General features: G+C 36.0%; 1 protein-coding gene across 1 annotated transcript in view; it reads right to left on the bottom strand.

Annotated features, from left to right (window-relative positions):
* LOC150101006 (venom factor-like) overlaps positions 1-27519 on the bottom strand; it is a 697967-nt gene that overhangs the window by 297140 nt on the left and 373308 nt on the right. Inside the window, exon 26 of the mRNA XM_090401101.1 lies at positions 3032-3106. Within this exon, the coding sequence (XP_090257227.1) occupies positions 3032-3106 (75 nt within the window). The remainder of the gene's footprint in view (positions 1-3031; positions 3107-27519) is intronic.

Raw genomic sequence — 27519 nt, 5'->3', positions numbered from 1 at the left:
CTTTCATGCTTCTCTACTCATTCCCAAGACATTCCACCTCCTCTTTCAGCACATCTATCGTTCTCTGCAAGCTATCAACTCTTGCTCACCATTCATCCTCCCAATTAACATTTTCAAAAACTTCACAATGATTCAAACTCATCACATTCCCCACGTTTATTTTTTCATTTACATTCTGCTCGCTATCCTCACCCTCAATCGCACTATTCATCTCTCTCTCTCTGGGTCAGTATTCTCCTGCCTTTGATGCAATGCTGCAGAGGTCTGATATACTAATCTCCAAATCACAACGTTCTTCCTATTTTCTACATTTTCTGCACATATGCACTCCCCCGATCACTCTCCTGCCACAAACTGCCAGGATGCATACATGCCACAAGTATACCGCATACAACATCCCGTAGTATGCTGTACAAAATGTAGCCCTTAACAGGGGAGGACCTGGAAACAAGCCATTGGCAAACTGAGCTGTGACTGCTGACCATCATTCAAATACTGCCCAAAGAACTACTACAACCATATGAAAATATGTTTTTAAGTAAAAATTACCCAACCGCAAATTACCCACAGACTATACTTTACATTGTGTCTAATAAAAATAATGAAAACATCAGTTTCTTTGCTGCTACCTTTGAACACATCCGACTCTGACCTCACCCTCTCAGTAAGAATAAATAAGCAGCGAAACACAACATAAACAACAAAAAAACTCCAGCAACAACACTACTGAAGGACACCTGTTCAAACTGAAAAAAAGTAGCACAATTTGCGACAAAAAGCCACACTACATACTGATTAAAAACACTTTTTTTTAGCACAGCTCAAATCTACTGCCACATTCTCTTGTGACTCTCTATATGCCAATGCCTTTTAAACTATCACAACTTCAAAACAACTGAAAACATAAAAATTACTTAAATCTGGGGAACTTTCTTCTGGACAAAACGCCATGGGTATCAAATCATACCCAAACAGGTGGCTTATTTTAGGCATTTAGGTTTGATTTCTCAAATTGCTTACTCTAGTCATCTATAATTTTAGTTGAGTACTGTTCTCTGAAGATGGCAGCTGCAATGTGGCAAAATATAGAATATAATAATTAAATTACTTTGATTGAAAAGACATGGGTTCGAATCCCATCTAGGATGTGAAGAATCTTTCTGTAAGCTTTTCAACTGAAAATTAATTATCCAGCTACCATCTTGTATGATGGTAGCAGGAATTTTTCTCTTGGAAACTTAGGATTTTCAACCTGCAAGAATATATACAATTGGCATACAAAGCAGATGGGATGAACTGCCCTATCAGAGCATTAGTTTGGTTACTACTAATCACACTCTTACTTAAATTCTTTCTTGTTCTCTCCCTGCCAGCTATGAAAAGATTCCTCTGTTCCTATTCTATAAAATCCCTTATTAATTTGTATGTTCTTATCATATCCCCTTATCTATACCTATCAAACAAATTTAGTAACTCACAAACCATGAAATCCAAATTACTAAATCTAAGTGCAATAGTCTAAATATGGTCATATCAAAGCCTAAAAATGAGAGAGAATATTTTCTCAATTTCCAAGTGTTTTGCAACATCAAAGTGATGCTTTTGTTATCTTGATTACTTCTGCAATATGATTCTTAAACTTCAATCTCCCCCCATTCAACAGTATTCTCAAATAACTAGCCTTAGCTATTTCTTGACGTGTGCAGTACTACCTAGATATATACAACTAGTAGGCTTTTCAACCCTAAGTGCATACATAACCATTTCAAGCATATCCAGTTCAACATCACTGGCAAACAACTGTCAACAATCTGAGCACAAAGCCCATTATATACCACTAATCAAACTTCTTGATTCTGCTCCATCATATACTATTTTTTGATACCATTCTCTCGGCCACCATCTTATCCATGTCACTATCTTCTTTAAATCCCATCTGCTTCAATTTCCTGAGGACTTTTTACAACAAGAAGGAAATGTAAAATCATTTTTATCTTCTTCTTCCTAACATGGGTTTTAGGCTAGGTGGCCTCTTTCATTCTCATGCCATCTCTTCCTTGGTCTTACGATTCTTCTTTTTCCACTTATTTTATATCTGTATAATATTTTTGGTAGCCTGCTGTTGTCCATTTGATTTAATTGTTCTATTCATTTTTGTTTATACTGTCTTATGTAGTAATTAATTGGTTTTATATTCAGGGATTGTAAAATTTCTTCATTTGTTTTATGGTCCCACTTGGTATATCCAGCTATTTTTCTGAGAAATTTCATTTCTGCTGTTTGAATTTGTTTTTCATCTTTCCTTTTTATGGTCCATGTTTCACTTCCATATAGTAAAGTGGGTTTTAACAAAACATTATATAGTCTGATTCTAGTGTTTTTTGTACTAGGGATGGCTTAAATATATTATTTATTATGCCATTTACTTTGATAAAGTTTGATATTTAAGTGCCTATGTCTTCTTGTTTGTATGATAAATCACATACCAAGTATTTTAAAGTATTTACTTGTTATAATATTTTATTATCTATCACTATTTTACTTCTTATTGGGTTTCTCTTTTGAATGAGATTATTTTTGTTTTGTTTTTTTTTCATCAGATATTGTCATATTATATTGTTTTGAGATATCATTTATAATTGATTTATCAATTAAAATCATTATCGTTATTATTATTGTTATGTGATCCCTCCAGGGAGTCCAAAGACTCATCGAGGGAGGCCACCTACTCTACAGCTCTCTGTCTCCACCACTCAATCCATCAACTGCATTGAACAATAACTACCATCATCAACTCCAACGCCATCTACCGGTTAGATCTAGCGGTTAGCATATCTGCTAACCGCTGGTTGGCAGTATATATATATATATATATATATACTGTTGGCATATATATATATATATTTGTTGGTAGTATATATATATATATATATATATATATACTGCCAACAAATATATATATACATATTTTTTCTTATTATATATTTCTCATTGAAATGATTTAGAATAATTTAAGATACTTTAATCTTACTTGAACTTCACAGCTGCATTCCTGAAGAGTAATAAGGACAAATGCAGTCATAGGAATTGCACCTTTTACGCCACCCTGAAACAATACAGAAAAACCTAAACCTAAATAATATTTATATATATAGAACATTTGTAATGTGAAAATCTGTTTTTAAGAGATTATGACATGATTCATAATATTATATAATGATTATAGTCAATACTCTCTTCTATGCTAGACTGGTTAAATTAATCCAAATATTAAAATGATATAAATATATAATCAAATATCAAATCAAATCAAATAAATTTATATGATTTATATCAAATGATATAAATTTTGCATTATTTAATTGCTAAATATTTATGAAAGAATGACTACAAAACAATTAATATACACAAACAGGATTTTTGTTTAAATTTTTTAATTTTATTTTAATATCAACCTAAAAATGAGCAGTCACAACACCTATAAAGAGTGTCATGTGTGAACAAGTGATTGAGGAGAAGGATTCTATTAATATAGTTCCTGAATGACAGATGTGGTAGTCCTTGAAAGAAATGGTATGGGAAGGCTGTTCCAAAGACAAAGGTGGGTGGAATGAAAGAGAAGGATGATGTGTAAAGATGCAGACCATCAGCTACTTGTACTTTTACATCTGGAGAAAAGTGGAAGAATGCTGGCAGCCACTCTTGATGGTTCATCCATGAAAATACATGAAGAAATGACAATGTAGAAGAGCAAGTTCTATGAGAAACTGAACGTAGGTATCTGAGAGAAGCGAGAGGGAGGGGTCCCACCATTAAGTGGATTGCCCTCATCTAAATAGTATCCAGTCATAAGGACATTATTAGCATACCCTCTCAAGTATGTGAACAACATTCAAATGTGAGGAAGATTTGGGATTTATATAGCAAAAGAAGACACCAATTTCTGGAAGGAGGGGGGGGGGGCTTGAGATATGATGTATTCGTGATCAAAGTGTAAGCCCAAAAAGAGAAATCTGTCTAATTGTGGCTGGAAATTTGAGTCAGTGAAGAAGATCAGTGTTTAAAATACTTGTTATATATCTTGAAGCTTGATCTACTACAAGGTTTTCGAAATGGCATGTACTGTCATCGGCAAAACTATGAATAGAATTTCAGAACAGTGAGGAGTCACTGATATTAGGAGGAAAAGAATGGGCAAAGGCACAGCATTCTGAAGGTCCCTTGAAAGATATACTTACTTCAGTTAAGAATTTTATACTTTCATTGAAATGAACATTCTAAAAAAAAATAATAATTAGTAGCATTTTTAAGCTAAATAGTGAAAAGTCAAGGTTCTTCTGAAATTATTGCTGCACGTAAAATGACATCATTTACATACAGTAATTATATTATTATAATATCGTTATTATTATAATACACCCTCTGTCCAAAAAGAAACCAAACTTTTCAAAAATAGAAGAAACTAGTGGCGCCACCTGTTGTATCTTTTTGTTGTCGAAAGCAGCAAACCTTCATTAGTTGTGTCACTGTTTATGACATTTGTTTCATTAGAAGCTGAGTTATAGTGCCAAGAGTGACAATGTATTGTGACAAACGGTCGGAAAATGAGTTTCAAACAGAGAGCTGCGAATGACTTTTGTGTTAAACTTGGTAAAGTTTTACAGAAACGCATTAAATGCTTCAAAAACCATTTGGTGATGAAATCCCGTACTCAAGTTTACGAGTGGTTTAGGTGATTTCAAAATGGTCGTGAGACACTTGAGGACGACGAAAAGCTGGGCCGTCCAAAAACTGGACTGAGCAAAGTTAACATCCAAAAAGTGCATGATTTCATCAAAGAAAACCAATATCGTCTGTGAGATTATTATTATTATTATTATTATTTGATACCTCCAGGGAGTCGAAAGACTCATTGAGGGAGTGCACCTGCTCTACAACTCTGTCTCCACCACTCAATCCACCAGCTGACCACAACTACACCAACACCATCTACTGCCGACCACCAGCACTAATATTTCCACGACAATCACAAATGTCCATGCCCATGGCAGGATTCGAACCTGCAGCCTATTGGCTGGAGAGCGGATATGCTAACCACGCGGCCAGCCAGGCTGGCATTGATTGAAGATGAATTGGGGATTCCAAAATCAACTGTGCACAACATTTTGATGGGGAGTTTAGGCCTTCGTAAATTGAATTCGCGATTTGTTCCCCACAAGTGGATTGATGACTAAAAAAATTTATCGAATTGAACAAGGACCTCATTAAAACCGCTTGTAAAGACTCAAACTTCCTTGAAACAATTGTTACTAGTGAAAAAACGTTGTGTTTTGAGTATGAGCCCGAAGAAAAGCACCAGAGCGCTGAGTGGAGACCACCAGAAGAGGCATCTAAAAACAAGTTGCATGGAGAAGTCAAAAGTAAAGACAATGCTGATTTGTTTCTACGATTCCAAGAGCATTATCCACAAAGAATTCATTCTGCCTGGCCAAACGGTCAATGATAAGTTTTATCTTGAAGTTTTGAAATGATCGATAGCAAGAATTTGTCACATACAGCATGAATATCGTGATGCAGGCAGCTGGTCACTTTTGCACGATAATGCACCATCTCATCGTTCCAACATTGTGAGACAGTTTTTGAGCAAAAACGAAGTTTGTGTGTTGGATCACTCACCGTATTCACCTGATTTAGCACCCTGTGACTTCTTTCTCTTCCCCCGACTTCATTTGCTGATGAAAGGAAAGCGATATAACACCATTGAAAACGTTCAAGCAACAGTAACCACGACCCTCAACAGTATCCCAAAAACTGATATAAAAAAACTCATTTAACGAATTAATTGACCATGCCAAACGCTGTATCAAAGCTGAGGAAGAGTATATTGATTGAAATAAATGATTTGAATAATTATAATTGGCCTGTGTTTTATTTTCTATGAAAAGTTCAGTTTCTTTTTGGACAGAGGGTATATTATGATATCATTGAAAATAGCTGATCTCAAAATCAAAAAGCAATTAATACAAAACATTGGTTCATAAAAGTGAAAGTTCATAATAATAAAAATTCAAATCACCTTAATTTCAATAAATCCTATTTGAAAACATCATGTTTTTTTTTATAAAATATTTAATAAACTTATTTTAAATGCAAGCCTCCAGAAAGAAAAAAAAATCGATTTTCATTCAAATTTAAAAAAAAAAAAAAAACTGAATAAAACAACTTGTTCCACTGCTTTGACTTGAAGAATAAAATATTGCTGATATTTCCAATAAATAAATTTATTACTGTGATTAATTTCATGTCATATTCTTAGACCACAGAAAGTTTTACTTAGAATAATAAACTTTTGTGGCCTGAGAGGTAGCAATTCATTTACAGTTAGTTAATGGCCCTAACACTATTCCTAATTTGATAACAAAGTAAGGTAATTACAGGATTAAAGATCAAAACTTTGCCGTTTTTATTCCCTGAAAATTCACAAGGTCGTTCGTGTATTTGATCCACTTCAGCCAAAAGCTAATCATCCTGTCATCATAGCTAACATTCCAAAGACTTGATATTAATTTTGCATATTATAAGTACCTTTCTAACGTTTCCTCGTTTGCTTTGAAATCCAGATTTGTGAGCAGTCTGATCATGACTCTACAATGTACTACACCTCTGTTGATCAGTGTCCTTTTTCACCTTTGCAGAAATCCACAAGGCAGTTGTCCATCACTTCTGTAGTACATCACTGTGTGACACTCTACAAAGGTGGTCACTACAAAGGAATCTAGTAGAATGTCCCCTGAACTAACTTGATAATTCAGGTGACATCACTAAAAGATCTCTTGCCTCTCCCAATATAGTTCTACCAATAGAATTTACCAACTCCCAGAATTTAATAACAATGGCTATATGAACAAAGAATTAACCAATATTTAGATAAAATAAAATGAAATGAAGAAATAGAAATATAATGACTTAATATAAAAATGATACTAAATACAGCAGCAAATGAAAGCTTAGAAACGACCAAAAAATCAAGTCAGAAAAAAAACAAGAGAATCATGGAACAAATTTAGAACATGATTTATATAAAATAAGACCCAATGTATATAAGATTTTGAAACATTTAAGTAAAGATACTAGAGAAAGTGTAAAATTAAACATCGAATTAAAATGAGAAGAATTTCTAAATTTTTATACAGAATTGTGGACAAATAAATATTTTAAAAAAAGATAACTGGCAAACATTTAATGAAAATGAAAAGGAAATAACTAAAGAAGAATTAGAAATCAGCCTGAAAGAAACAAGAAATGGAAAATCACCAGGAGAAGAAAAGTTAGGTTCAGAATTATATAAATATGCAGGAATAAGGTTTAAATAAAGACTTATTTTTAAATAAAATGTATTCAACAAGTAACCCATCAAAAGAACAGAAAAAAGCAGTAGTGATCCCTATTTTTTAAAAAGGTAGTAGAGATTACCCAAAAAATTACAGAGGTATAAGTATTCTAAATTCCTGTTATAAAACATATGGCAAAATTTTAAATAACAAACTAATAAAATATTCCAAAGGCTTTATTTTAGAAGTACAAAATGGATTTAGAAAAGGACGATCATGTATAGACCCAACTTTTTGCCTAAAATTAATAATAGAGAAAAGAAGATATACAATTTAGAAACGCATATCGTATTTATTGACTTTGGGAGATTTTAACTACAGCAGTATAAATTGGGGAGAGGAAGATGCATGTAACAATAAGGGAATGGAATTTCTAGAATTCTTGAGGGACAAATGTCTTCTTAGGCAACCTCTAATAGAGGGAACAAGAGGTTCAAGAGTTTTGGATTTGGTCATAGCATCAGAAGAGTTGATAATAACTGAGATGACATCTATCCCAACAGTTGGAGAGAGTGACCATATGGTTTTGACTTGGAAGATGAATAGACATGAAGGAGTATCAAAGAGATGGGAACGTATGTGGAATTATAAGGCAGGTGATTACAATAGTCTTAGACATCAACTTGGGGAAGTTTCATGGAGGGACGGGATATCATTAGTGCTTGAGAAATTGTGAAGGAATATTTGTTAGCAGCAATAGCAAGCTGTATTCCACGAGTGAAGAAGAGGACATAATTTGGAGTAAAGTGGATGACAAATAATATTAAACAGGAACTGCATGAGAAAAAGAGGCTATGGAAGAGATATAAGGAGACAAGTGAAGAGCAGATGCATGAAGAATATATAAGACACAGGCCAGGAGAGTGACTAGTATGGTAATGAAGGCAAAACTGGAATATGAGAAGAGATTGGCCCTAAGATCCAAAGAAAATCCTAGGGAATTTTTTAGCTATGTGGCCAGTAAGTGGAGAAACGATTGTGGAAGACTGACATTGTGGGATAAAAACCAGAATAGAGTGACTAATGCAGAGGACATAGTGGAATTGTTCAATGAACATTTTATTGGAGTATTTCATCCTCCAGTAATTTACTGGAGGAGTAAATTTTAATACTAGAGGAATAGGGCAGGTTAGAGGTTTAGAAGTGCAGGAGGAGAGTGTGTTCCAGATGCTGAGTACTCTGGATGTCAGTAAAGCTGTGGGACTGGATGGTATTTCACCAAGAATTTTGAGAGAATGTGCTCAAGAACTGACAGCTCTGTAGACCTGGCTTTTCAATGAAAGTCTGGCTATGGGAAAGGTGCCCAGGGAATGGAAGGAAGGTAAGATAGTGCCATTGCATAGAGGGGTAGCAGACTGGAAGTATCTAATTATAGGCCCGCTTGTGTGTGTCATCAGTAGTTGTTAAGATCTTGGAGAAATTAGTGAGGGACCATATACAGCATTGGGCAGATGAGGGTAACGTTATCTGTGAGAGTCAACATGGATTTGTGAAGGGGCGCTCTTGTTTTAGTAATATGCTAGCCTTTTATAATAAAGTTACAAGAGCAGTAGATGAGGGAAAGGCATATATTGTCATTTTCTTGGATTTAGCAAAGGCATATGACAGGGTGCCACATGATAAGCTGATATTTAAGTTGCAGCACATGGGTCTGGATGTCAGGCTGGTCAACTGGATTCAGGATTGGCTGTACGATAGGTATCAGAGAGTTGTGTATGATGGGGCAATTTCAAGGAGGGTTACAAGTGGGGTTCCACAGGACTCAGTACTGGGACCTATACTGTTTAACCTTTATATCAATGACATTGTCAGTGGATTGCAAGGGGATATTCAGTTGTTTGTGGATGATGCGAAGCTGGGAAGGGTTATTAGTAATAGTGCAGATGTGGTAGCCCTGCAAGAGGATTTGAATAAGCTAGACAGACGGGCAAATGAATGGGGGAATCGGTTTAATGCAGCAAAATGTAAGGTCTTGAGGTTTGGGACACATCGATGGGATGCTGCATACTCTATTGGAGGAGATATACTGGAGCAAGGAGGGGAGACAAGAGATCTGGGGTTGATGATTGATTGAAACCTGAAATTTAGGGGACATATTGCAAAAGTGGTGACGGTAACACAGAGGATTGCCACAATAATGAGAAGTACACTGACCAGCAGAGATAAAAGAGTTATCATTCCGTTGTATAAGACTTTAATCATACCACACTTACACTATTGTTCACAGATTTGGTCCCCAGGATTTGAATGGGGTAAATTAACTGTGGAAAGGGTACAAAGGCAGATAACAAAGATGGTTTCAGGAATGTACAATGTTAGTTATGAGGATCGGCTGAGGAAATGTGGACTGCAGAGTTTGGTGGATAGAAGAAGGAGAGGTGATATGATTGAGACTTTTAAGCTGTTGAGAGGTGGTTACAGGGTTAACACTGGGGAGTTCTTTTGCTTGGTTGAACATCGTGAAGGCGTGATGACAAGGGGCCATCCCTGGAAGTTACGAAAGGAAACTATGAGCAAGAGGGTGAGGAGTGGTTTCTTTGCATGGAGGGTGATTGAACCATGGAATGCATTGCCTGATTGAGTGGTGAGAGCGAGAACGGTCAATGAGTTTAAGGAGTGGTATGATAGACTTTGTGTTTCCTAAGAGGGACCGCCCACGATGAGACTTGATAGACTTTGTGTTTCCTAGGAAGGACCTCCTGCAATGAGTCTTTTGAATCCATGGATACTACTACTGCTAATAATAATAATTGAACATATTAAAAGAAAGACAAATACCAAATAATATTCTAAAAGATATAAGTATATATGAAAATAATATCCGAGAGAGAGATAAATCAAGGAATCTGACAGTAATGTCCCCTTCCAGCAGCTCTTTTTAATGAATGATAATGAATGATAATATCAACAGAACAGTCAAAAATGATGGTCTTTAAAGGACAAGATCCAATAAGAACTAAAATGGTAATAGATAACAAGATTTTAGGACAAGTGAATTCATTTAACTACCTAGGATTACATATGAAAATGAAAAAGATATAAACCTAAAAATTGTAAAATATTTCAAAATAAAAGTAATGAACTATATTTAAACCTAACCTAGTTCAAAAACAAACTAGATTAAAAGTATAAAATACATTAGCCCTACCAGTTCTATTGCATGGAAGTGAAATCCAAAGAATAAAACAAAAAGACAAACCAAGATTAATAACAGCTGAAATGAAGTTTATGAGAAAAACTGCAAGGCATACTCTATTCGACCACAAAAGAAATGGAGAAATTATGAAAGAATTAAACTATAATCAGTAATAGAAAAAAAAATATATATATATATATATATGTATATATATAAATGGATGGAACACGTCGAAAGTATAAAAACAGAGAGATTACCAAAATAAGTATTAAATTACAAACCATTAGGGAAAAAAAAACCAGGACGTCCTCTAAAGAGATTCAACGATGACTTCTAAGACAAGATCCTTGAAAAGCATGATGACGAGTAAATATATATGGCAAAAACGTCTGAAGAAAATCATGTGCAGATTAATTCAAAATTTATGTTTATATTGAGATATTTTAATTATATTACCCCTCCATACCAGGAACTGAGTCATAAATAATTACTTTTTTTTTAATTTAATATAATATTAGAATTGTTCACAGAGTTACTGTTACAAAGAAAAGATATAAAATAATAAATCTGCTGAAGCAGGAGTTTTTAAATTAGAAACAATTTGCCAATTTATTTGACATTTGATTACTCCAACTGCTAACTTCTTTTCCTTCTCAGTCTGTATCAGTTATTTTAGCAGACAACAAAGCTCAGATTATTCTAATTTTTACAAATATATTTCATTTTATACGTAAATAAAGTGCTCTTCTGAAACTATAGTTTCATGTTGCTCCTGTAGTTATAATAATGATGGAAAATAGTTTATTTTGTGATGGAGCTACCCCAATACAAACAAAAGGCAAATTTAGACTACATTATAAAATGTTGATATATTAAAGATAGCTAAAAGAATATACCTGGTAGTGCAGTTTAAGAGAATGGGAATAGTAAGATATTTTAAGCTAAACTTGACAAGTCAAAACACGTGATATGAGAAAGGCACTGAGAACGAAACTCAATTATATGAAATTTAGAGACATATATTGAAGAGCCAAAAATCAAACATAAATATAAACAGAAAACAAGGAAGGTGATGAATGGAATGAAATATAGATTTAGAATAAAAAATTAAGTGAGACCTAAAAATTTTTGAAAGAAACCAATAGCCTCTCCAAGCAAAGTCAAACCTGTCTTCCCATGGCAAGGCCACAAATGGGGCTTGAGTGAGGTGAGATGCACTCCTGATAAGACCTCTAAGTGGTAGATGTTTTTTGTTGCCCTTGCTTTGCCAGAATGTGCCTGTAGGGAGTCTTAGTACAGCAGCTTGCAGGAAACTGAGACTACTACTACACTTGGAATGGAGTCTGGGTACTCCTTGTGTGGGACTAGTGACTGTGAGTCCACCCTTATAAATGTCCCTGCTCTATGAATTTTCCTAATATTTCATTCACTACTATGACAGACACATAAAATGTTGTAGAGTCAGATTGGTTAACAAAATCTTCCACAAAAGAAACACCAAAAAATCTCAAAAGATATAAATATATCAAAGCAACTGCAAAAAAGGAACAAAAATCTACCCACAAAAAAAAATATCAATATTCAATGCACAATAATCAACAAAGCATCAATATTCAATATAAAATTAACTTCCAGACTGACTTTACCAATACATGTAAATTCTAATATCAATAATGTGCGCTACCACCACCACCTACACACACATCCAAACCCAATATGTTATTCATCAGTGAAATCTCATATTTCCTCATCATATCATGCCCTTCATAAGAAAGCTTGACATTTGTCAGGTCTGATATCTCACAGCATAAGATGGCTTAAAATTTCCTTAACTCTCTTTTTTCATTCATTTGTTGCATCTACGACTCTCCTAACTCTGATGACTTTATAAACCTATTTGACAGTTTTCTCTGAAAGTTCAGTCACATACAGTCTATTAACCTTGACCTTCTCCAACTTCAGAGACCAAGCTGGAAGAGAAGCCAAACTGTTTGATGTTAGTAATGATTTATCACAAATTATTCACCAGCCCACGAGAAATCCAAATAATCCTCATGTACTCTCCGATCACTCTGGAAGTTTTCTTGACAAGATCTCCTTCAAAATACAATGTTGAAGTTAGCTCTCCTTTTGACAAATCTGACCATAACTTTGTCCTTGTTTCCTTTTCTACAGATAGCACAGTCAATTTCAGCCTGGTATCGTGTGGCACTACAAGGGTGTCAGGTGGGATGACCTTTAGGACTTCTATGACTTGTTTCCTTAGTTTGATTATTACTTCCATTCTGATCTTTTCCCTCCTGGTCTAATCTAATAACCAAAGTCATTATCACTGGGATGAGTGCTTTTATTCCCCAAGTCACTCAAAATCCTCGAATCTTATCCAAACCGTAATTCTCAACAACAGTACCAAAGCAGTCCAAACAATTCAACATATGAATCAATGGCTCAAATCAAAAACTCCATCCACTCACTCAACTTACACTACAGCCCATATAAACTGCCAAAAAAAACATCTACAAATCCAAAGCAGACTTTGTAAGGGTCAAATACACTAATCTTACCTCCTGTTTGAATGGCAGTCCAGCCTTCTAGTCCTTTGCGAAAGCTGCAGGATGCAACCTCAGCCATTCTATATGTCCACCTCTCTCATATCCTGATGGTACAATGGTAACAATTCCTAAAGATGACCTCATCATCAGTTTCTTCCCCCCCTCCAACTCTGGTAAAGGTCAATCTCCTCCTGATATTCCACAAACTATCCATTGTATGCCTCCTCTGATCTTTTGACCAAAAAAATAACCATGATACTCAATAACCTTGATACTAATACTGGCTCTGATGGTATTCCTAGCTGTAGTAAAAGCTTGTGCTCCAGAACTAACACAATCTTATATCACCTCATCAAGCTGTAATACTAATCCAGCATTTATCCAATAGCTAGGAAGCAAGTTTTTATCCAGCCTGTCTCCCCAAAAAAGGGATATAAAAGTCAATCATCAAACTATCGTTCTATTTCCCTGACTTCAAAAATAATGAATAAAGTAATTAACAGCCAACTGCTTCACTACTTAGAAGTTCACCAATTACTTAGTAACTGCGAACATGAATTCAGCTATACTCACTCCACATTGGATCTCCTACCTGACCTCACCAATCTTTGGGCACAGACCATGGAAAGGTTTGGAGTAATTCAAGTGGCTGCTCTTGATATTTCCAAGTCATATGATCAAGTCTGTCATCATGGTCTTTTTATTAAGCTATCATCTTAGGATATTCCTCCTACTCTTTATGAGTGGATTGCCAGCTTCCTCTCCAGTTGTTCATTGCAGTTCAGTGAATGGTTTCCTTTCATCAAATGTTTCAATCAGTGATGGAGTACATTGGGTTCCATGCTTTCGCCTTCACTCTTTCTCCTACACTTCAATGATCTTCTCTCAATCTTACCACTCTCTCTCTCTCTCTCTCTCTCTCTCTCTAACATCCAATTTTATCTCTCTCTCTCTTTAACATCCAATCCTATCTCTTTCTCTCTCTCTAATATCTAATCTTATTCATAGCTTAGTTGATGCCAGTACTCCCTATTCCTCTTTTCATTCTTAAAATTTTGCAGTACTCATGTGATTCAGGATTCAAAATCCACTACAACCAATATCTTTCCCCCTTTTTGATTATATTGTGATCACAATATAATCAAAAAGGATTATATTGTGATCACATTATAACTCTCCAAGTTATCCTCACCCCCACCAAATGGCAAGAAGATGGGGTGAGGATAACTCGGAGAGTTATAATGCGATCACAATATAATCCTTTTTGATTTCCTAGAAAAAATACCATGCTTCACTCTCACTCATTGTTAACAATATTCTGACTGACAACTAGGATCACTTGTCTCTTCTTAGGTTGACTTTCTCATCTAGCCTATCCCGGCATAAAAACATTACATCCACAGCCTCTTCAGCCTCCATGAAGCTAATATATTTGTTTTGTTCTAAACAAAAACACCTACTCAATTCCAGACACTTCAGAAATCTGAAATCTGCACAATCTAATATGTTCCCACATTTGGGATGGTACATACAGGAAATTCCTCAGAACGCTTGATTGTATTGAGAAGAGAGCTATTCACTTAATGAATGACCTCTCTCTCTCTCACTGACTTCCTCTATTGCTTTCCCATGATGTGCTGTTGGTATATTATGTCTTTTTTTATAAGTATTTTAATGGATGCTGGTCCAGTGAACTGGTTCCTACCATCCCACCACTCAATGAACATAAGCAGCTTCTTGTCAACACCCACATATAGTTCAGATCCAAACTTACTGAATCAACTTCTCATCCTCCTCCTACATCATTCCATACACTACTGATGCTCTTTGGAACAGTCTTCCCCATAATGTTTTCCCTAATGATTACAACTCTCAGCTCTTCACGTAACACATAAAAAATTCCTTTCTTTTCTCTAGCCACTTACTTACACATGGCACGGCCATATCATAGGTCTTGGTGCAGTCGTGGTGCTATGAAAAAAAAAAAATAATAAATAAATAAATAATAATAACTATACAGTGTTATGATTGGGCAACAGGAATCAGGAAAGAAAGGAGTACGTACAGCACTCAACACTAAACAAGCATTTTATGTGATTCATTATGAGGAGATTTGCTTATGATAAATACCAGGTTTCAACTTGTATACATTTTTTTATTTATACTAGACATATTGTTTCACCTTATATGGCCAACAGCATCATCAGGAGTTTGCTTAACATAAAGCAAAAATTAAACGTTTTTCAACAGCAGTTAATATCTATAAGTTGAAAAGACTGCAATGATGGTTTAATCATGAGGTATCATTAGGCATGTTACATGCAGTCTCTAAGTTGTTGTGTAAACTCTGTATGTTATTGCTGGCATAGGAGAGATCTTTAATGTTACACATGATAATTAATGACTTCCAGATGTCGTGAAGGATCATTCTTTCATTTATATTTAGTGTGCCTTTTGAGCAAATGACCTCGGAGAAAACTCTGAACAACCTGTTGAAGTAATCCTCTTCTAAGTAGAGCAAGGAGGATGCTTGCAATTTACCATGTGATGTTGTGAAGAGAATTACTTTGGCAGGTAGTTCAAGGAGTCTTCCAAGGTCATTTGCTCAAAAGGCACATTAAACAGAAATCAAAGAATGATCCTTCACTACATCTGGAAGTCATTAATTAACATGTGTAACATTAAAGATCTCTCCTATGCCAGCAATCACATAGCATTTACACAACAATGTAGGGACTGTACATAACATGCCTAATGATACTTATGATTAAACTATAATTCCAGTCTTTTCAACTTAGAGATATTAACTGATATCATAGACTTTGTGTTTCCTAAGAAGGACCTAGCACAATGAGTCTCTTGACTCCATAGAGGCATGAATAATAATAATAATAACTGCTGTTGGAAAAAGTTTAATTTTTGTCAGTTTTTGCTTATGTTAAGCAATCTCCTAATAATGCTGTTAGCCATACAGACAGTGAAAGATGTAGAGGAAATACATTTAGTATAAATAAACAAATTTATACAAGTTAAAACCTAGTATTTATCATTTAAACATGCATGTAAATTCTTGATTGGTGGTCACTTTTAAGTAGAGGAAAGGCTTCAAATTTCAAAATGGTAAACTGGACAAATTTTTTTTTGAAGTTTTTTTCACTTGATTATACTATAAATTAAAGATGTCAAAAAATTATATTCTTGTGTAAGAGATTGCGTCCAAGTGTAAGCAAACTCTGTTTGCTTCAAAAGTTCAAGCTTTGCTTCAGTGATATTGTCATGGAACTACAGGAGATAATGAGTTGTTTGCAGATTATGTGTAGCTTGGGGTGGGGATTACATTTGTAAATTTGAACGGTGGGCAAATGAATTCAATGTCAATTTCGTGCAACTGAATGTAAGGTTTTGAAAGTTAGAATCAACAGAAGGGATGCTTCATACTCACTTGGTGGAGTTACACTGGAAGAAGTGGAAGAAGCAAGGGATCATTGTGTGATTGTAGATAGAAATTTGAAGTTCGGAAGATATATTGCAAAGGTTGTGAAGATAGTACAACTCAAGAACTGCTGCAACACTGAGGATACTGATCATGAGAGATGAAACAGTGGTGGTCCCAGTGTATAAAGCTCTGATAAGACCACACATCTGAATTTCTGTGCATGGATCTGACCATTGAGATTTGAAAGCAATGAGGTAACCTTCAAGAGAGTACAGAGATAAATAACATAAATGATATCAGGATTGTACAATGTAGTGGTGATGGCAGAATGAGGGTATGAAGACTGCAGAGTTTGGTGGACAGAAAACAAAGGGTGCAGAGCGATATGACTGAGATATTTAAGCTATTGAAAGGATATTATCCAATTAACATTGGGGAGATTTCTCATATAGTAGAATAAGGGGATGGAAAAGGGATAAGGGGCCCATTCCCTGAAAGCTGCAACAGGAAGAAGCAAGTAAAAAGATAAGTGAGTTTTGCATAGAAGAGTAGGAGGAGCATAGAATGCATTGCCAGAGAGAGAGAGAGAGAGAGAGAGAGAGAGAGAGGGTGGTGAACATGCAAAGAGTAAATGAGTTTAAGGAGTGGTATGATATACTTTCTGTTGAATAGCGTTGATCTCCCATGATGAATCTTGTGGCTTCATGGAAGTCAAGAAAATAATAATATAAGTGTCCTGAAAAAAATATAGAGAAAAATGCAAGAAAGCAAATGCAAAACTAAGTGTTAAAGTTACTAATCTTCCTCTTCCATGTTAGGCTGAATAAACTATCATGGACAAGTAAACTGGCTTCTCAGAAACCTAATTAATGCTCTGATGGGACAGTTAAACCTACCAGCATAGTGTAATATGCCTGTCGATTATATGTATTCTCTGGCTGAAAAATCCAAGAGAAGAACCCTGTTGCTTTCATATGAGACTTCAATCTTCTCTTAAGTTGAAAAGTCCTTATAAAGGTTCTTTGCATCCCAGATGGGATTTACACCTAGGTGTTTCCAGATAAAGGACATCATTGTTATTCACTGAGCTATGAAAACACTTATTATGAAAAGTCTATGGTAAAAAAACAGAAGATAAATATCAGAAAAGTAGTAAACTGTTCTGGAGGTTATGGAAAAAAGTTAGAAGAAAAAGTACTATGAAAGGAATCAGAGATAATAAGGGTAGCATGAAACTGCAGATAAGAATATTTCATTACTTATTTTAAACAAGATAAGTAGTGAGAGAAGTATAAAATATTTAAGAGATGTGCAATTGAATAAATACATATCAATACCTGAAATGCATATAATGAAATACATATCAAAACCTCAAATGACTAGCAGATTGACTAAATAATATTCAACCAGAAATGCTCAAAACTGGAGATATAAAAGTTCTAACTACATTGCACAATTCAGAAAGCCAGAGTAGAGGGTCAGATTCCACAAAATTGGAGTGGAGTTCAGTGTTCAAAGTACCCATCTATAAAAAGGCAAATAAAACAATGCAAGAATGAAAGCAGAATTTCTCCAATAAGTGTTCCAGGTAAAATGAAGATCACATACTTGAAAGAGGTTAAGAAAAATAATGGAAAAGCAACTCCAGGAAAAACAAGCTGGGAAAAGAGCGATGTTAAGGATCAGATTTTTACTTTATGAGAAATAGTTAAGGAGAAATCATGGGAATATAACAAGGATCCATTAAGGTTTGTAAATCTGGAAAAGACAAATGACAAGGTGCCAAAAGAAAAGCACTGTTCAAAACACTATAATTACATGTGGTAAATGGAACATTATATGGAGCAAGACTCGGTCCATATTTCAGTTCTAAGTCAGCATTCATAATTAAATGAAGTACAAGAAGATGATTTGATACAAAATAGGCATAAAAGAAGGCTGTACACTATCTCAGCTCTTATTCATCATCTGTGGATCACACTAAGAAAGAAAGTGACACTATGTCTGATATTCAAAAACTGGAGATATTCAACTCAGCTGTTTACTTTATACAACTGATGTAATACCTTTAAATATCTCTGGCACAAGTGTTGTTTAACTAACTTGAATAACTCCTGTAATGAATTGCACATGAAACTCAGCAATACAAAACTATGCAAATAGAAAAGAGCATAGCAAACATTCTCAATGGAGAACCCCTAAAAAAAACATTTCAGCTTTTAGCTGTAATTTTTGGTCATCATCATCATCATCATGCATATCAAGATTTAGGCCTAGCATGGCCTGTTCCAACCTTAGAAGTCATCATTGAATCATTTAAGAGGATGTCCTGGTTTTCTTTTTCCTAATGGCTTGTACTTTAAGGCTTGTTTTGGTAATCTTTCTATTTTCAATTTATAAATAAATAATTTTTAGTGCAGATGGTTAATTAAAAATGAAATACAAACAAAATAAACATGATTGAGAGCCAGTTGAATAAATTTATATGGAATAAGAGAGGAATTAGCCAAAACACTAAACTAGCACTATTAAAGACAGTGTTCAAACCAGTGGTTAAATTCAGCCGGAGCCCTCCAGGGCCCATCCCGGGCCCTGGAGGGCTCGGGATGGGCTCTGGAGGGCCCATCCATCCAGCCAATAATATTTGGTTTCCAGATCAAGTGTTGATCAATTTTAATAAACTGAACCAACTAGTTTCATCACACTTTAACTGTTGGCATCTTCAGGGCACTTATAAGTTTAAACAATCTCACAATTATGCGTAACTGCAAAACTGACCTCAGTTTGATCGCAGTGCATTTGTTTCACAATCTAAAGCGTTAATCGAACAATTCCAATCATTAACTATTCAATCAATGTCAAAACATAAGCTGTAACCTTTAACATGTTATAAGCATTGTTATTATTTATAAACACAAACAAAATTTAAATTTTTCATTTCCTTTGGGGTGCTGCAGTGTCACAGTGCTTATGTATGGGTTGCCACTGGTTTGGAGGGAAAAACATGACCTTGAACTTGGTGAAAATATAAGAGGGATGACCTGGAGCATTCATTTTATTTCACACAATAGCTTTCCATTTCACTCGCATAAGTTGGTTAAAGCATCCGCAAACATTTTTGAGTCATCCACGACTTCTTATATCTCTGCTAATGAAGTGGAAGAGTATGCTTCCTAATGTCTTTGAAGGTTCATGGATTCTCACTGTGCCATATCACAAATGGCTTCAGTTTATATCCAGCCACATTAACCCCTAACAGAATCATAACAGGGTCTTTAAACACTTTGAAACCAGGCATAGATTTTAGCTTTTTGTGGATTAATTGTCTGCTCGGGCATTTTTTTCCAAAATAAGGAGGTCTCATCCATATTAAATATTTGCTGTGACAAATAATTTTACTCCATAATAATCTTATCCAATTTCTCCACAAACTCCTTGGCAGCCTTCTCATCGGAACTTGCAGATTCACCATATATTTTCATATTATGCCGTGCAAAATGCTGCTTGAATCTCATGAGCCAACCGGAAGAAGCATTGAATTCGTAGTCATAATGGGTCCTGCTTCCTCCTTCAACATGTTGAAAAGACTTAGTGCCTTTACAGTTATGGTCGTAGTGCTAAGAGGTATGCACTTTTGGTTTAGGTCCTCTATGCATGATGGAAGTAGCTTTTCCAATCACTGATAGGATCTTGTTGTTGCTTCGTCACTATAGTTGAACTTGCAATTAGTTTCAAGATCAACTGCTCACCTCTTTTTCTGTGATTCTTCACTAGATTTTTTAATTGGACGTGTAGGGGCCATGTTGCACAAAATATTTAACGATAAATACACAAATAACAGTATGTATGGGGTATATGGAGAGGCAGCACATTAGTATCAATGTCAGCTGCTGATCTCAGGGTCAGAATGTTGGGCTCTGGTCCTCACATACACTCAGCTCTCGCTTATGGCTCCAAGAAGTTGGTAGTGAACAGCAGCAGCCACACCCCGGTAAACCACCTTGGCTGGCAGGCTAAACTAAGTGAGGGTATCAGCAAAATAGAATGCTGTAAATAGGGAATGTCAACCTTTATGTGCACGAAGTCTGAAATGGCCAAAATGGCAGAAGAATTGACACTGACTGATCAATGGCATCAAGGATACGACAGCAAGATGTGCAGCACACTGAGGGCATGCTCCCGACATCTATGGGACTTGTGGCCAGCCGTCGTGGAAGAGATCGGAGCTTCACCACGTATTTATACATTGTCAACCATGAAACATACCATGTCACAATATGAAGTTAGAGATGTGGTTGAGACCCCTGCAACCATCAGCTCTTATAGCTACAGGGAAGAAGAGCTTGAAACCGGAAATTGTAAGACAAGAACTACTAAGGTAGTGTATGAAGATGATATCCCAAACCCTCAGGGGAGGATATTCTCAGATGTCCTTTGTCTGAAAAACAGGAGCAATCTCTTGAAAATAGTAAACATAGAACGTCAGAACACTCTGTGAGATAGGCAAATTAGACAACTTAATCCAGGAATTAGAAGTGATGAAGGCTGATATTGCAGGTATCAGTGAAGTGAGGTGGACAGATACAGGAATAATAAGAAGATAAAAACACACTATAATCTACTCTGGCAGTGACTTACACCTTAACAGAGTAGTGCTTGTCCTAAGTAATAGAATTGCAAAATTATTATTATTGTTGTTGTTGTTCCGGGCAACTCTAAGAAGTCGACAGACTCATCGAGGGAGGCCCTAACATCATGTCAAGAACAACTATTCGACATTCACACAGTATCTATCATACCTTGCCTTGAACTCATTCACGGTCATAGCACCCACAACAGACTCTGGAAGCTCATTCCATTCATTCACTACTCTCCAAGTAAAAAACCTAGCTCTAACACCCTTGTCAACCACTCTCTTGCCCAGCTTCCATTCATTGCCCCTAGTCCTCCCACCACCAGTCATATTTTCAAAAATATCTTCTGGATCAATCTTATAGAAACCCTTCAGTAATTTGAATGTCTCAATCATATCACACCTCCTTCGCCTATCGACCAATTTCTGCAACCCACAAATCTTCAACCTATTCTCATAAGGTTCATTCCACAGACCTGCTATCATCTTGGTCACTCGTCTCTGGATCCTCTCCACTTCCTCCCCATCACGAAGAAACCCTGGTGCCCATAACTGGGCACAGTAGTCCAGATCGAGTCTTATCAAGGCTCGATACAGAGGAACAACAACTTGTTTGTCTCTGCATGTTAAAGTATTTTTCAGAAGCCAAGTGATTTGGTGAGCTGTTTTAGTCACATTTGTAATGTGCCCCCTAAACTTCAATTCCCTATCCACCAATACTCCCAAATCCTTGGCCTCATCAATCTCCTGGAGTACGGTTCCACCAATGTGATATACTGCTGCTATTCTTTTCACCCCAAAGTGCATAACCTTACACTTTGGCACATTAAATTGACATCCATTTTTCCCACCCCAGTGCTCTAAACTATCCAAATCATCCTGTAAAATTTTGACATCCTGTGCACTCATAATTGCTCTACCCAACTTTGCATCATCAGCAAACAAGTGAACACTTCCTCTCAAATCCTTTCCTATATCATTGATGAACAAATTGAAAAGCAGTGGTCCAAGAACAGAGCCCTGCGGCACTCCACTAGTCACAAGCCATCTTTTAGACTCCTCTCCTGAATAAACCACTCTCTGGTATCTCTCCTTCAACCACCCTCCTATTCATCTCACCAACCCTATATCTATCCCCATCTGCTCAAGTTCACTGATTAAGGTTCTATGTGGTATCCTATCAAAAGCCTTGGCAAGGTCCAGTAGTATTACTGTAAACCCATTACCCCTATCCAGTTCAGCCGTCACTGAGGCATGATCTACCCTTCACAAAACCATGTTGTCCCCCATACAATATCCCATTTTCATCTATCCAATCCTGTATTCTTTTCTTGACTAATTTCTCTAAGACCTTGACAATGATTCCTGATATCCTAATCGGTCGGTAATTTAAACAGCAGTCTTGGAACCACCTTTATGCAGTGGAACTATTTTCCCCTCTTTCCACCCCCTCGGGACTAACCCAGACCCGAGACTCAAATTAAACAAAATGGTCAAGGGTACTGACAATTCTTTAGCTGCTTCTCATACAACACGAGCTGGTATACCATCCAATCCCACAGATGTATTGACATTGAGGTTATGCAATAGACTACTCACCTCCACTTCATTCACCACAATTCCCATATAATCTACTGGTACATTCGTTTCTGCAATGTCACCACCTGGATGATATATTCTTGCAAAGTGCTCACTCAGTAACTCAACTATATCAACTGATTCAGTTACCTCCCTACCATCGGCATTCTTTAAAATCATTCTGCCATGTACATTTTTCCTTTTACTTGTTACATATCTAAAAAACTGTTCAGGATTCTCTTTAGCCTGCATGGCCAATGTTCTTTTGTAATCCTTTTTTGCTTTTCTTACCACACTCGTTACCCTTCTGGCCTGCGCTTTATACCGTTCGTGTGCCTGCCGGTCACCTTTCTCCTTAAATTCCCTCCATAGTTGTTTCTTTTTTTGCAGCTCAAGCTTAATGGTGTTATTCATCCATTTAACCCCTAGTTGATTTATTATTCGGACTCAAGGTATACAGTCAACCATTGCTTCATGCAAACACTTCTTAACTACCTCCCATGCACTATCAACTTCTAGTCCTTGCAGTTGTACATACCATGGCACTGAACCAATCAAACTCCTAAGCTTGTCATACTTTCCAGCCCAATAATTCCACATGTACCCTGTCTTAATTGAAAATTCTACACGTTTAGCCACCTCCCAAGTCAAGACCCTATGATCACTCTCATCGATTGGTGGCAATGTGGTCATATTTGTTACAGCCAAATCCTCAGATGTAATTACTAGGTCAAGCACTCTCTGACCCCTAGTATTTTCCATTACATGCTGTCGCAGATAGTTATCCCTTAATAACCGCATAAAATCCAATTCCTTCCTCCCGTGTGTTCTCTCCTCACTCCAATCAATGCGACCATAGTTGAAATCTCCCATAATAATCACCCTTCTTCCACCCATTTCTTCTATTTGTTTGTGCATACTATCACCACCATCTTTTCCATCACCTGATCTATAGCAGCACCCAATTGTATATTTAGTTCTGCTAGCCACAATCTCACACCAAATGGCCTCAAATGTGCTCTTTTCTCTATCCTGCAATTCAACTTCTATTCTCCTTGGCTGGAGCTCATCAGCTATCATCAACAATACTCCTCCCCCCATTTTATTCTCTCTGTCATTCCTGAACACACTATACCCATCACATTCAATCCCACTAGTTATATCATCTACAGTCAGCCATGTTTCACTAATACCTATAACCTGTGGTCTGGAAGTGCCAACCATGGCCAAAAAATCTTCCTTCTTGTTCCTAATACTCCTAGCATTAGTGTACATGAATTTAAGACCCCCATTAGCCCCAACCCTACCTTGATGCCTTATATTAACTATCCCACTCTGATTTGTTGTCCTTATTTGCTCGGGCATATTATATTCATTCTTAAATTCAACTGCCTGCCTAAGGACTGTATATCTACTACCCCCACCCTTAATAAATCTAGTTTCCCTGAATTTTCACATCCACCAACACTTTCTCAAATCTTCTTACACCGTTACCATTCAAATGCAAGCCATCCATCTTATATAGATCCTTTTACCAATCGAACTCACTCCACACGTCCACAAATTCCACACCACTTGTCATACATAACCCACGCATAAAGTCATTCGCAATTATTTCCCTCCTTTTAAACATTTCACTGTCATACCATGGTAAAAGACTATTCATTCTAACTCTCTCACTCTTTTCTTTTGCTACCTCAAACAATTCATTCAGGTCTTCTATCATTTCCATTTTGTCTCCTTTCAAATCATTCATACCTGCCACAACAATCATTTCTTTCACCCTTTCCTTTTGCTCTCTAATAGACTCAGTTACATCCTTATGGTCGCACCAGGTTGGTACGATTTTGTCAAATCCTTTACTATCACACCTCGTACTAACGAGTCTCCATACAGCACTCTATCCTTCATTTGTTCATGTTCACACTCATACGTCTATTTTTCCTGTCATACTTTTTATTATTGGCTGGTTCATTCAGTCGACTTTTGCTCATACGCTCTAACTGCTGTTTTGCCCTTTGTATCGCACCATTCAACAACGCGATCTCATTCATTGCGTCTATCTCGTCTTTTTTATTCTCAGTAAAACCATTAATACTATCGTTCACACTTTCTACGTTCATACTCTCACAATTCTCTGGTACAACCTCGCCGTTTCTTGTCATATCCCTATTTTCTTCATTCTGAAGTTTGACAAAAATATCACACTCACGATCCGAAATACTCTACATTTCTACATGGTTATTGGCCCATAAATGACAGAATCATAACAGCCAAAATAACTGCACAACCATTCAACTTGTATATTATCCAAGCATATGCACCAAACCAAGACCACCCAAATGAAGAGTTGAACAATTTTATGAAGACATCCAAACTGCAATCTCTAGTGCTAAGTCAGATGATATTATAATGATGGGTGACCTAAATGCAAAAGTGGGCTCAGAAAAAATCTCATTTTTCATGGGAAACCAAGGGCATCGAAGAAATGAAAGAGGTGAAAGATTAATTCAATTCTGTGAAACCAATGACCTAATAATTGCCAACACACTATTTAAACATCCTCCCAGAAGTCTATATACATGGAAAAGCCCTGGGACATCTATAGAAACCAAACTGACTATATAATAATAAGTAAAAGATTCCAAAATGCAATAACACAAGCAAAAACATATCCTGGGACAGACATAGGATCGGACCACAACCCAGTGATTGCAAAAATCAAAATAAAATTTAAGATACCAAGCCAACTATTCATAAGAGAAACTTATAATTCAGACTCACTTAACAACCAAGAATTAAAAGAATTGACAAAATCCCTTAACAAGTCAAATATCACAACTCACACAGAAAATAGAACACCAATTGATGAAATTAACATGAATGGCAAACATTCAAGAATAGCATCAATGAAGCAGTCAAAAATACACTCTCACAATTAAAAAGGAAAGGGAATAAACCTTGGATAAATGAAAAAATATTAAAGTTGATGGAACAAAGAAAAAAGTTAAAGAAAAAACCTGAATATAAAAGCATGAATAAAGAAATAAAAAAAGAATGTAGGAAAGCCAAAGAGGAATGGATTAAGAATAAATGTGCAGACATAGAAACCTTGATAGAAAACCAGAAGCAGAGAAATGTATGAAAAGATCAGAGAAATGACAAGCAAAACAAATACAGTAAATCATGCAAATGTCATTAGAGACTCAAGAGACCATATTCTAATGGATGAAAAAGAAATCATGGAAAGATAGATTGAATGCACAAGGAAATTATACAAGCAACAAAGAAATAATATTCCTGAACAGAACTTATTTAGAAGGACCACCCATTTTACTTTGTGAAGTTGAAAACACCGTCAGAAAACTAAAACTAAATAAAGCTGCAGGAATAGATAATATCTTGGCAGAATGGTTGAGGGCTCTCAGCAAAGTAGGACTAAAATTTCTAACAAATTTATGCAATAAGATATACGAGACTGGATTTCTACTAAAAGATATTAATCACTCAATTTTCGTTCCAATACAAAAGCTACAAGATGTGAAGAGTTCAGTACAATTAGCCTCATCAGTCAAGTATCAAAAGTCCTCCTATATGTTATTCTTGAAAGAAATAAAAGAAAAATAAACATAGAAATAAATGATACACAAAGTGGCTTCAAGGAAAATGTAGGAACAAGAGAAAGTGTTTTCAATGTCAGAACCATCATAGAAAGATATCTAGAAAAACAAAAAGATGTATATTTCAGCTGCATAGATTACAAAAAGGTATCGACAATATTCATCATGAGCAATTAATTGAAATCCTTTCAAAAATAGGCATGGACGGAAAAGACATTAGGCTAATAACTAATCTTTACTGGGAACAGACAGCATCTTTGAGAATAAATAGAGAGACCTCAGAAGAATTCCCAGTTCAGAAAGGTGTGAGACAAGGCTGTGTCTTGTCTCCAATTCTCTTTAACCTGTACACAGAAGAAATATTTAATAAAATTAGTAACCTCAAAGGAATCATTGTAGGGGCAGAAATATAAATAACCTAAGATATGCAGATGACACTGTTCTTCTAGCTGAAAACAAATATGACCTCAAGACTATTATAGAGAAAACCCCTCAAGTACAGTGAAAAGTATGGCCTCAGTTTCAACTTTAAAAAGACAAAAATCATGATAATTTCAAGAGAAAAGGAAATACCAAAAATATCCATCAATGCAAAAAGAAATAAATTAGAACATGTGCAAACATACACATACCTCGGACACTTGATCACAGAGAAAGTCAGGACAGCAGATGAAATTAGAAAAAAGGATTGAAATTGCAAAGTCAACTCTCAACAATATGAAAAATCTACTGATATCTAGAGAATTAAATCTCAAAACAAGACTAAGAATCTCCAAATGTTACACATGGCCCACATTATTATATGGGGTAGAGACATGGACATTCTCCAATCTGAGTGTGAAAAAACTGGATACCTTTGAAACATGGATGCTGTGAAGAATTATGAGGATATCATGGAAAGACAAAAAGACAAATGAAGAGGTACTAGAGATGGTAGGTAAACAGGAGCCTGATAAAAGAAATTAAAAAGAGAAAAGTCAGCTATTTTGGACATATTCTGGGACATAACTGCTACAAATGACACTTCTCTAGGGAACTGTTGAGGGAAAGAGAAGGAGAGGAAGACAAAGACTGGAGTGAATGAAAAATATAGAAGATTGGATCTATCTTTCATATGAGGAATGCAGCACAGAGGTGCAGAATAGGACATGGTGGAGACATTAGTCAATCTCC

The sequence above is a fragment of the Typopeltis vanoorti genome, chromosome 12 (genome assembly GCF_054136105.1).
Source record: "Typopeltis vanoorti isolate ZY-2024b chromosome 12, IOZ_Tvanoo_1.0, whole genome shotgun sequence".
Taxonomy (NCBI): domain Eukaryota; kingdom Metazoa; phylum Arthropoda; class Arachnida; order Uropygi; family Thelyphonidae; genus Typopeltis; species Typopeltis vanoorti.
The sequence above is the reverse complement of the archived record's forward strand: the minus strand, read 5'-3'. Positions and strand labels throughout refer to the sequence as shown.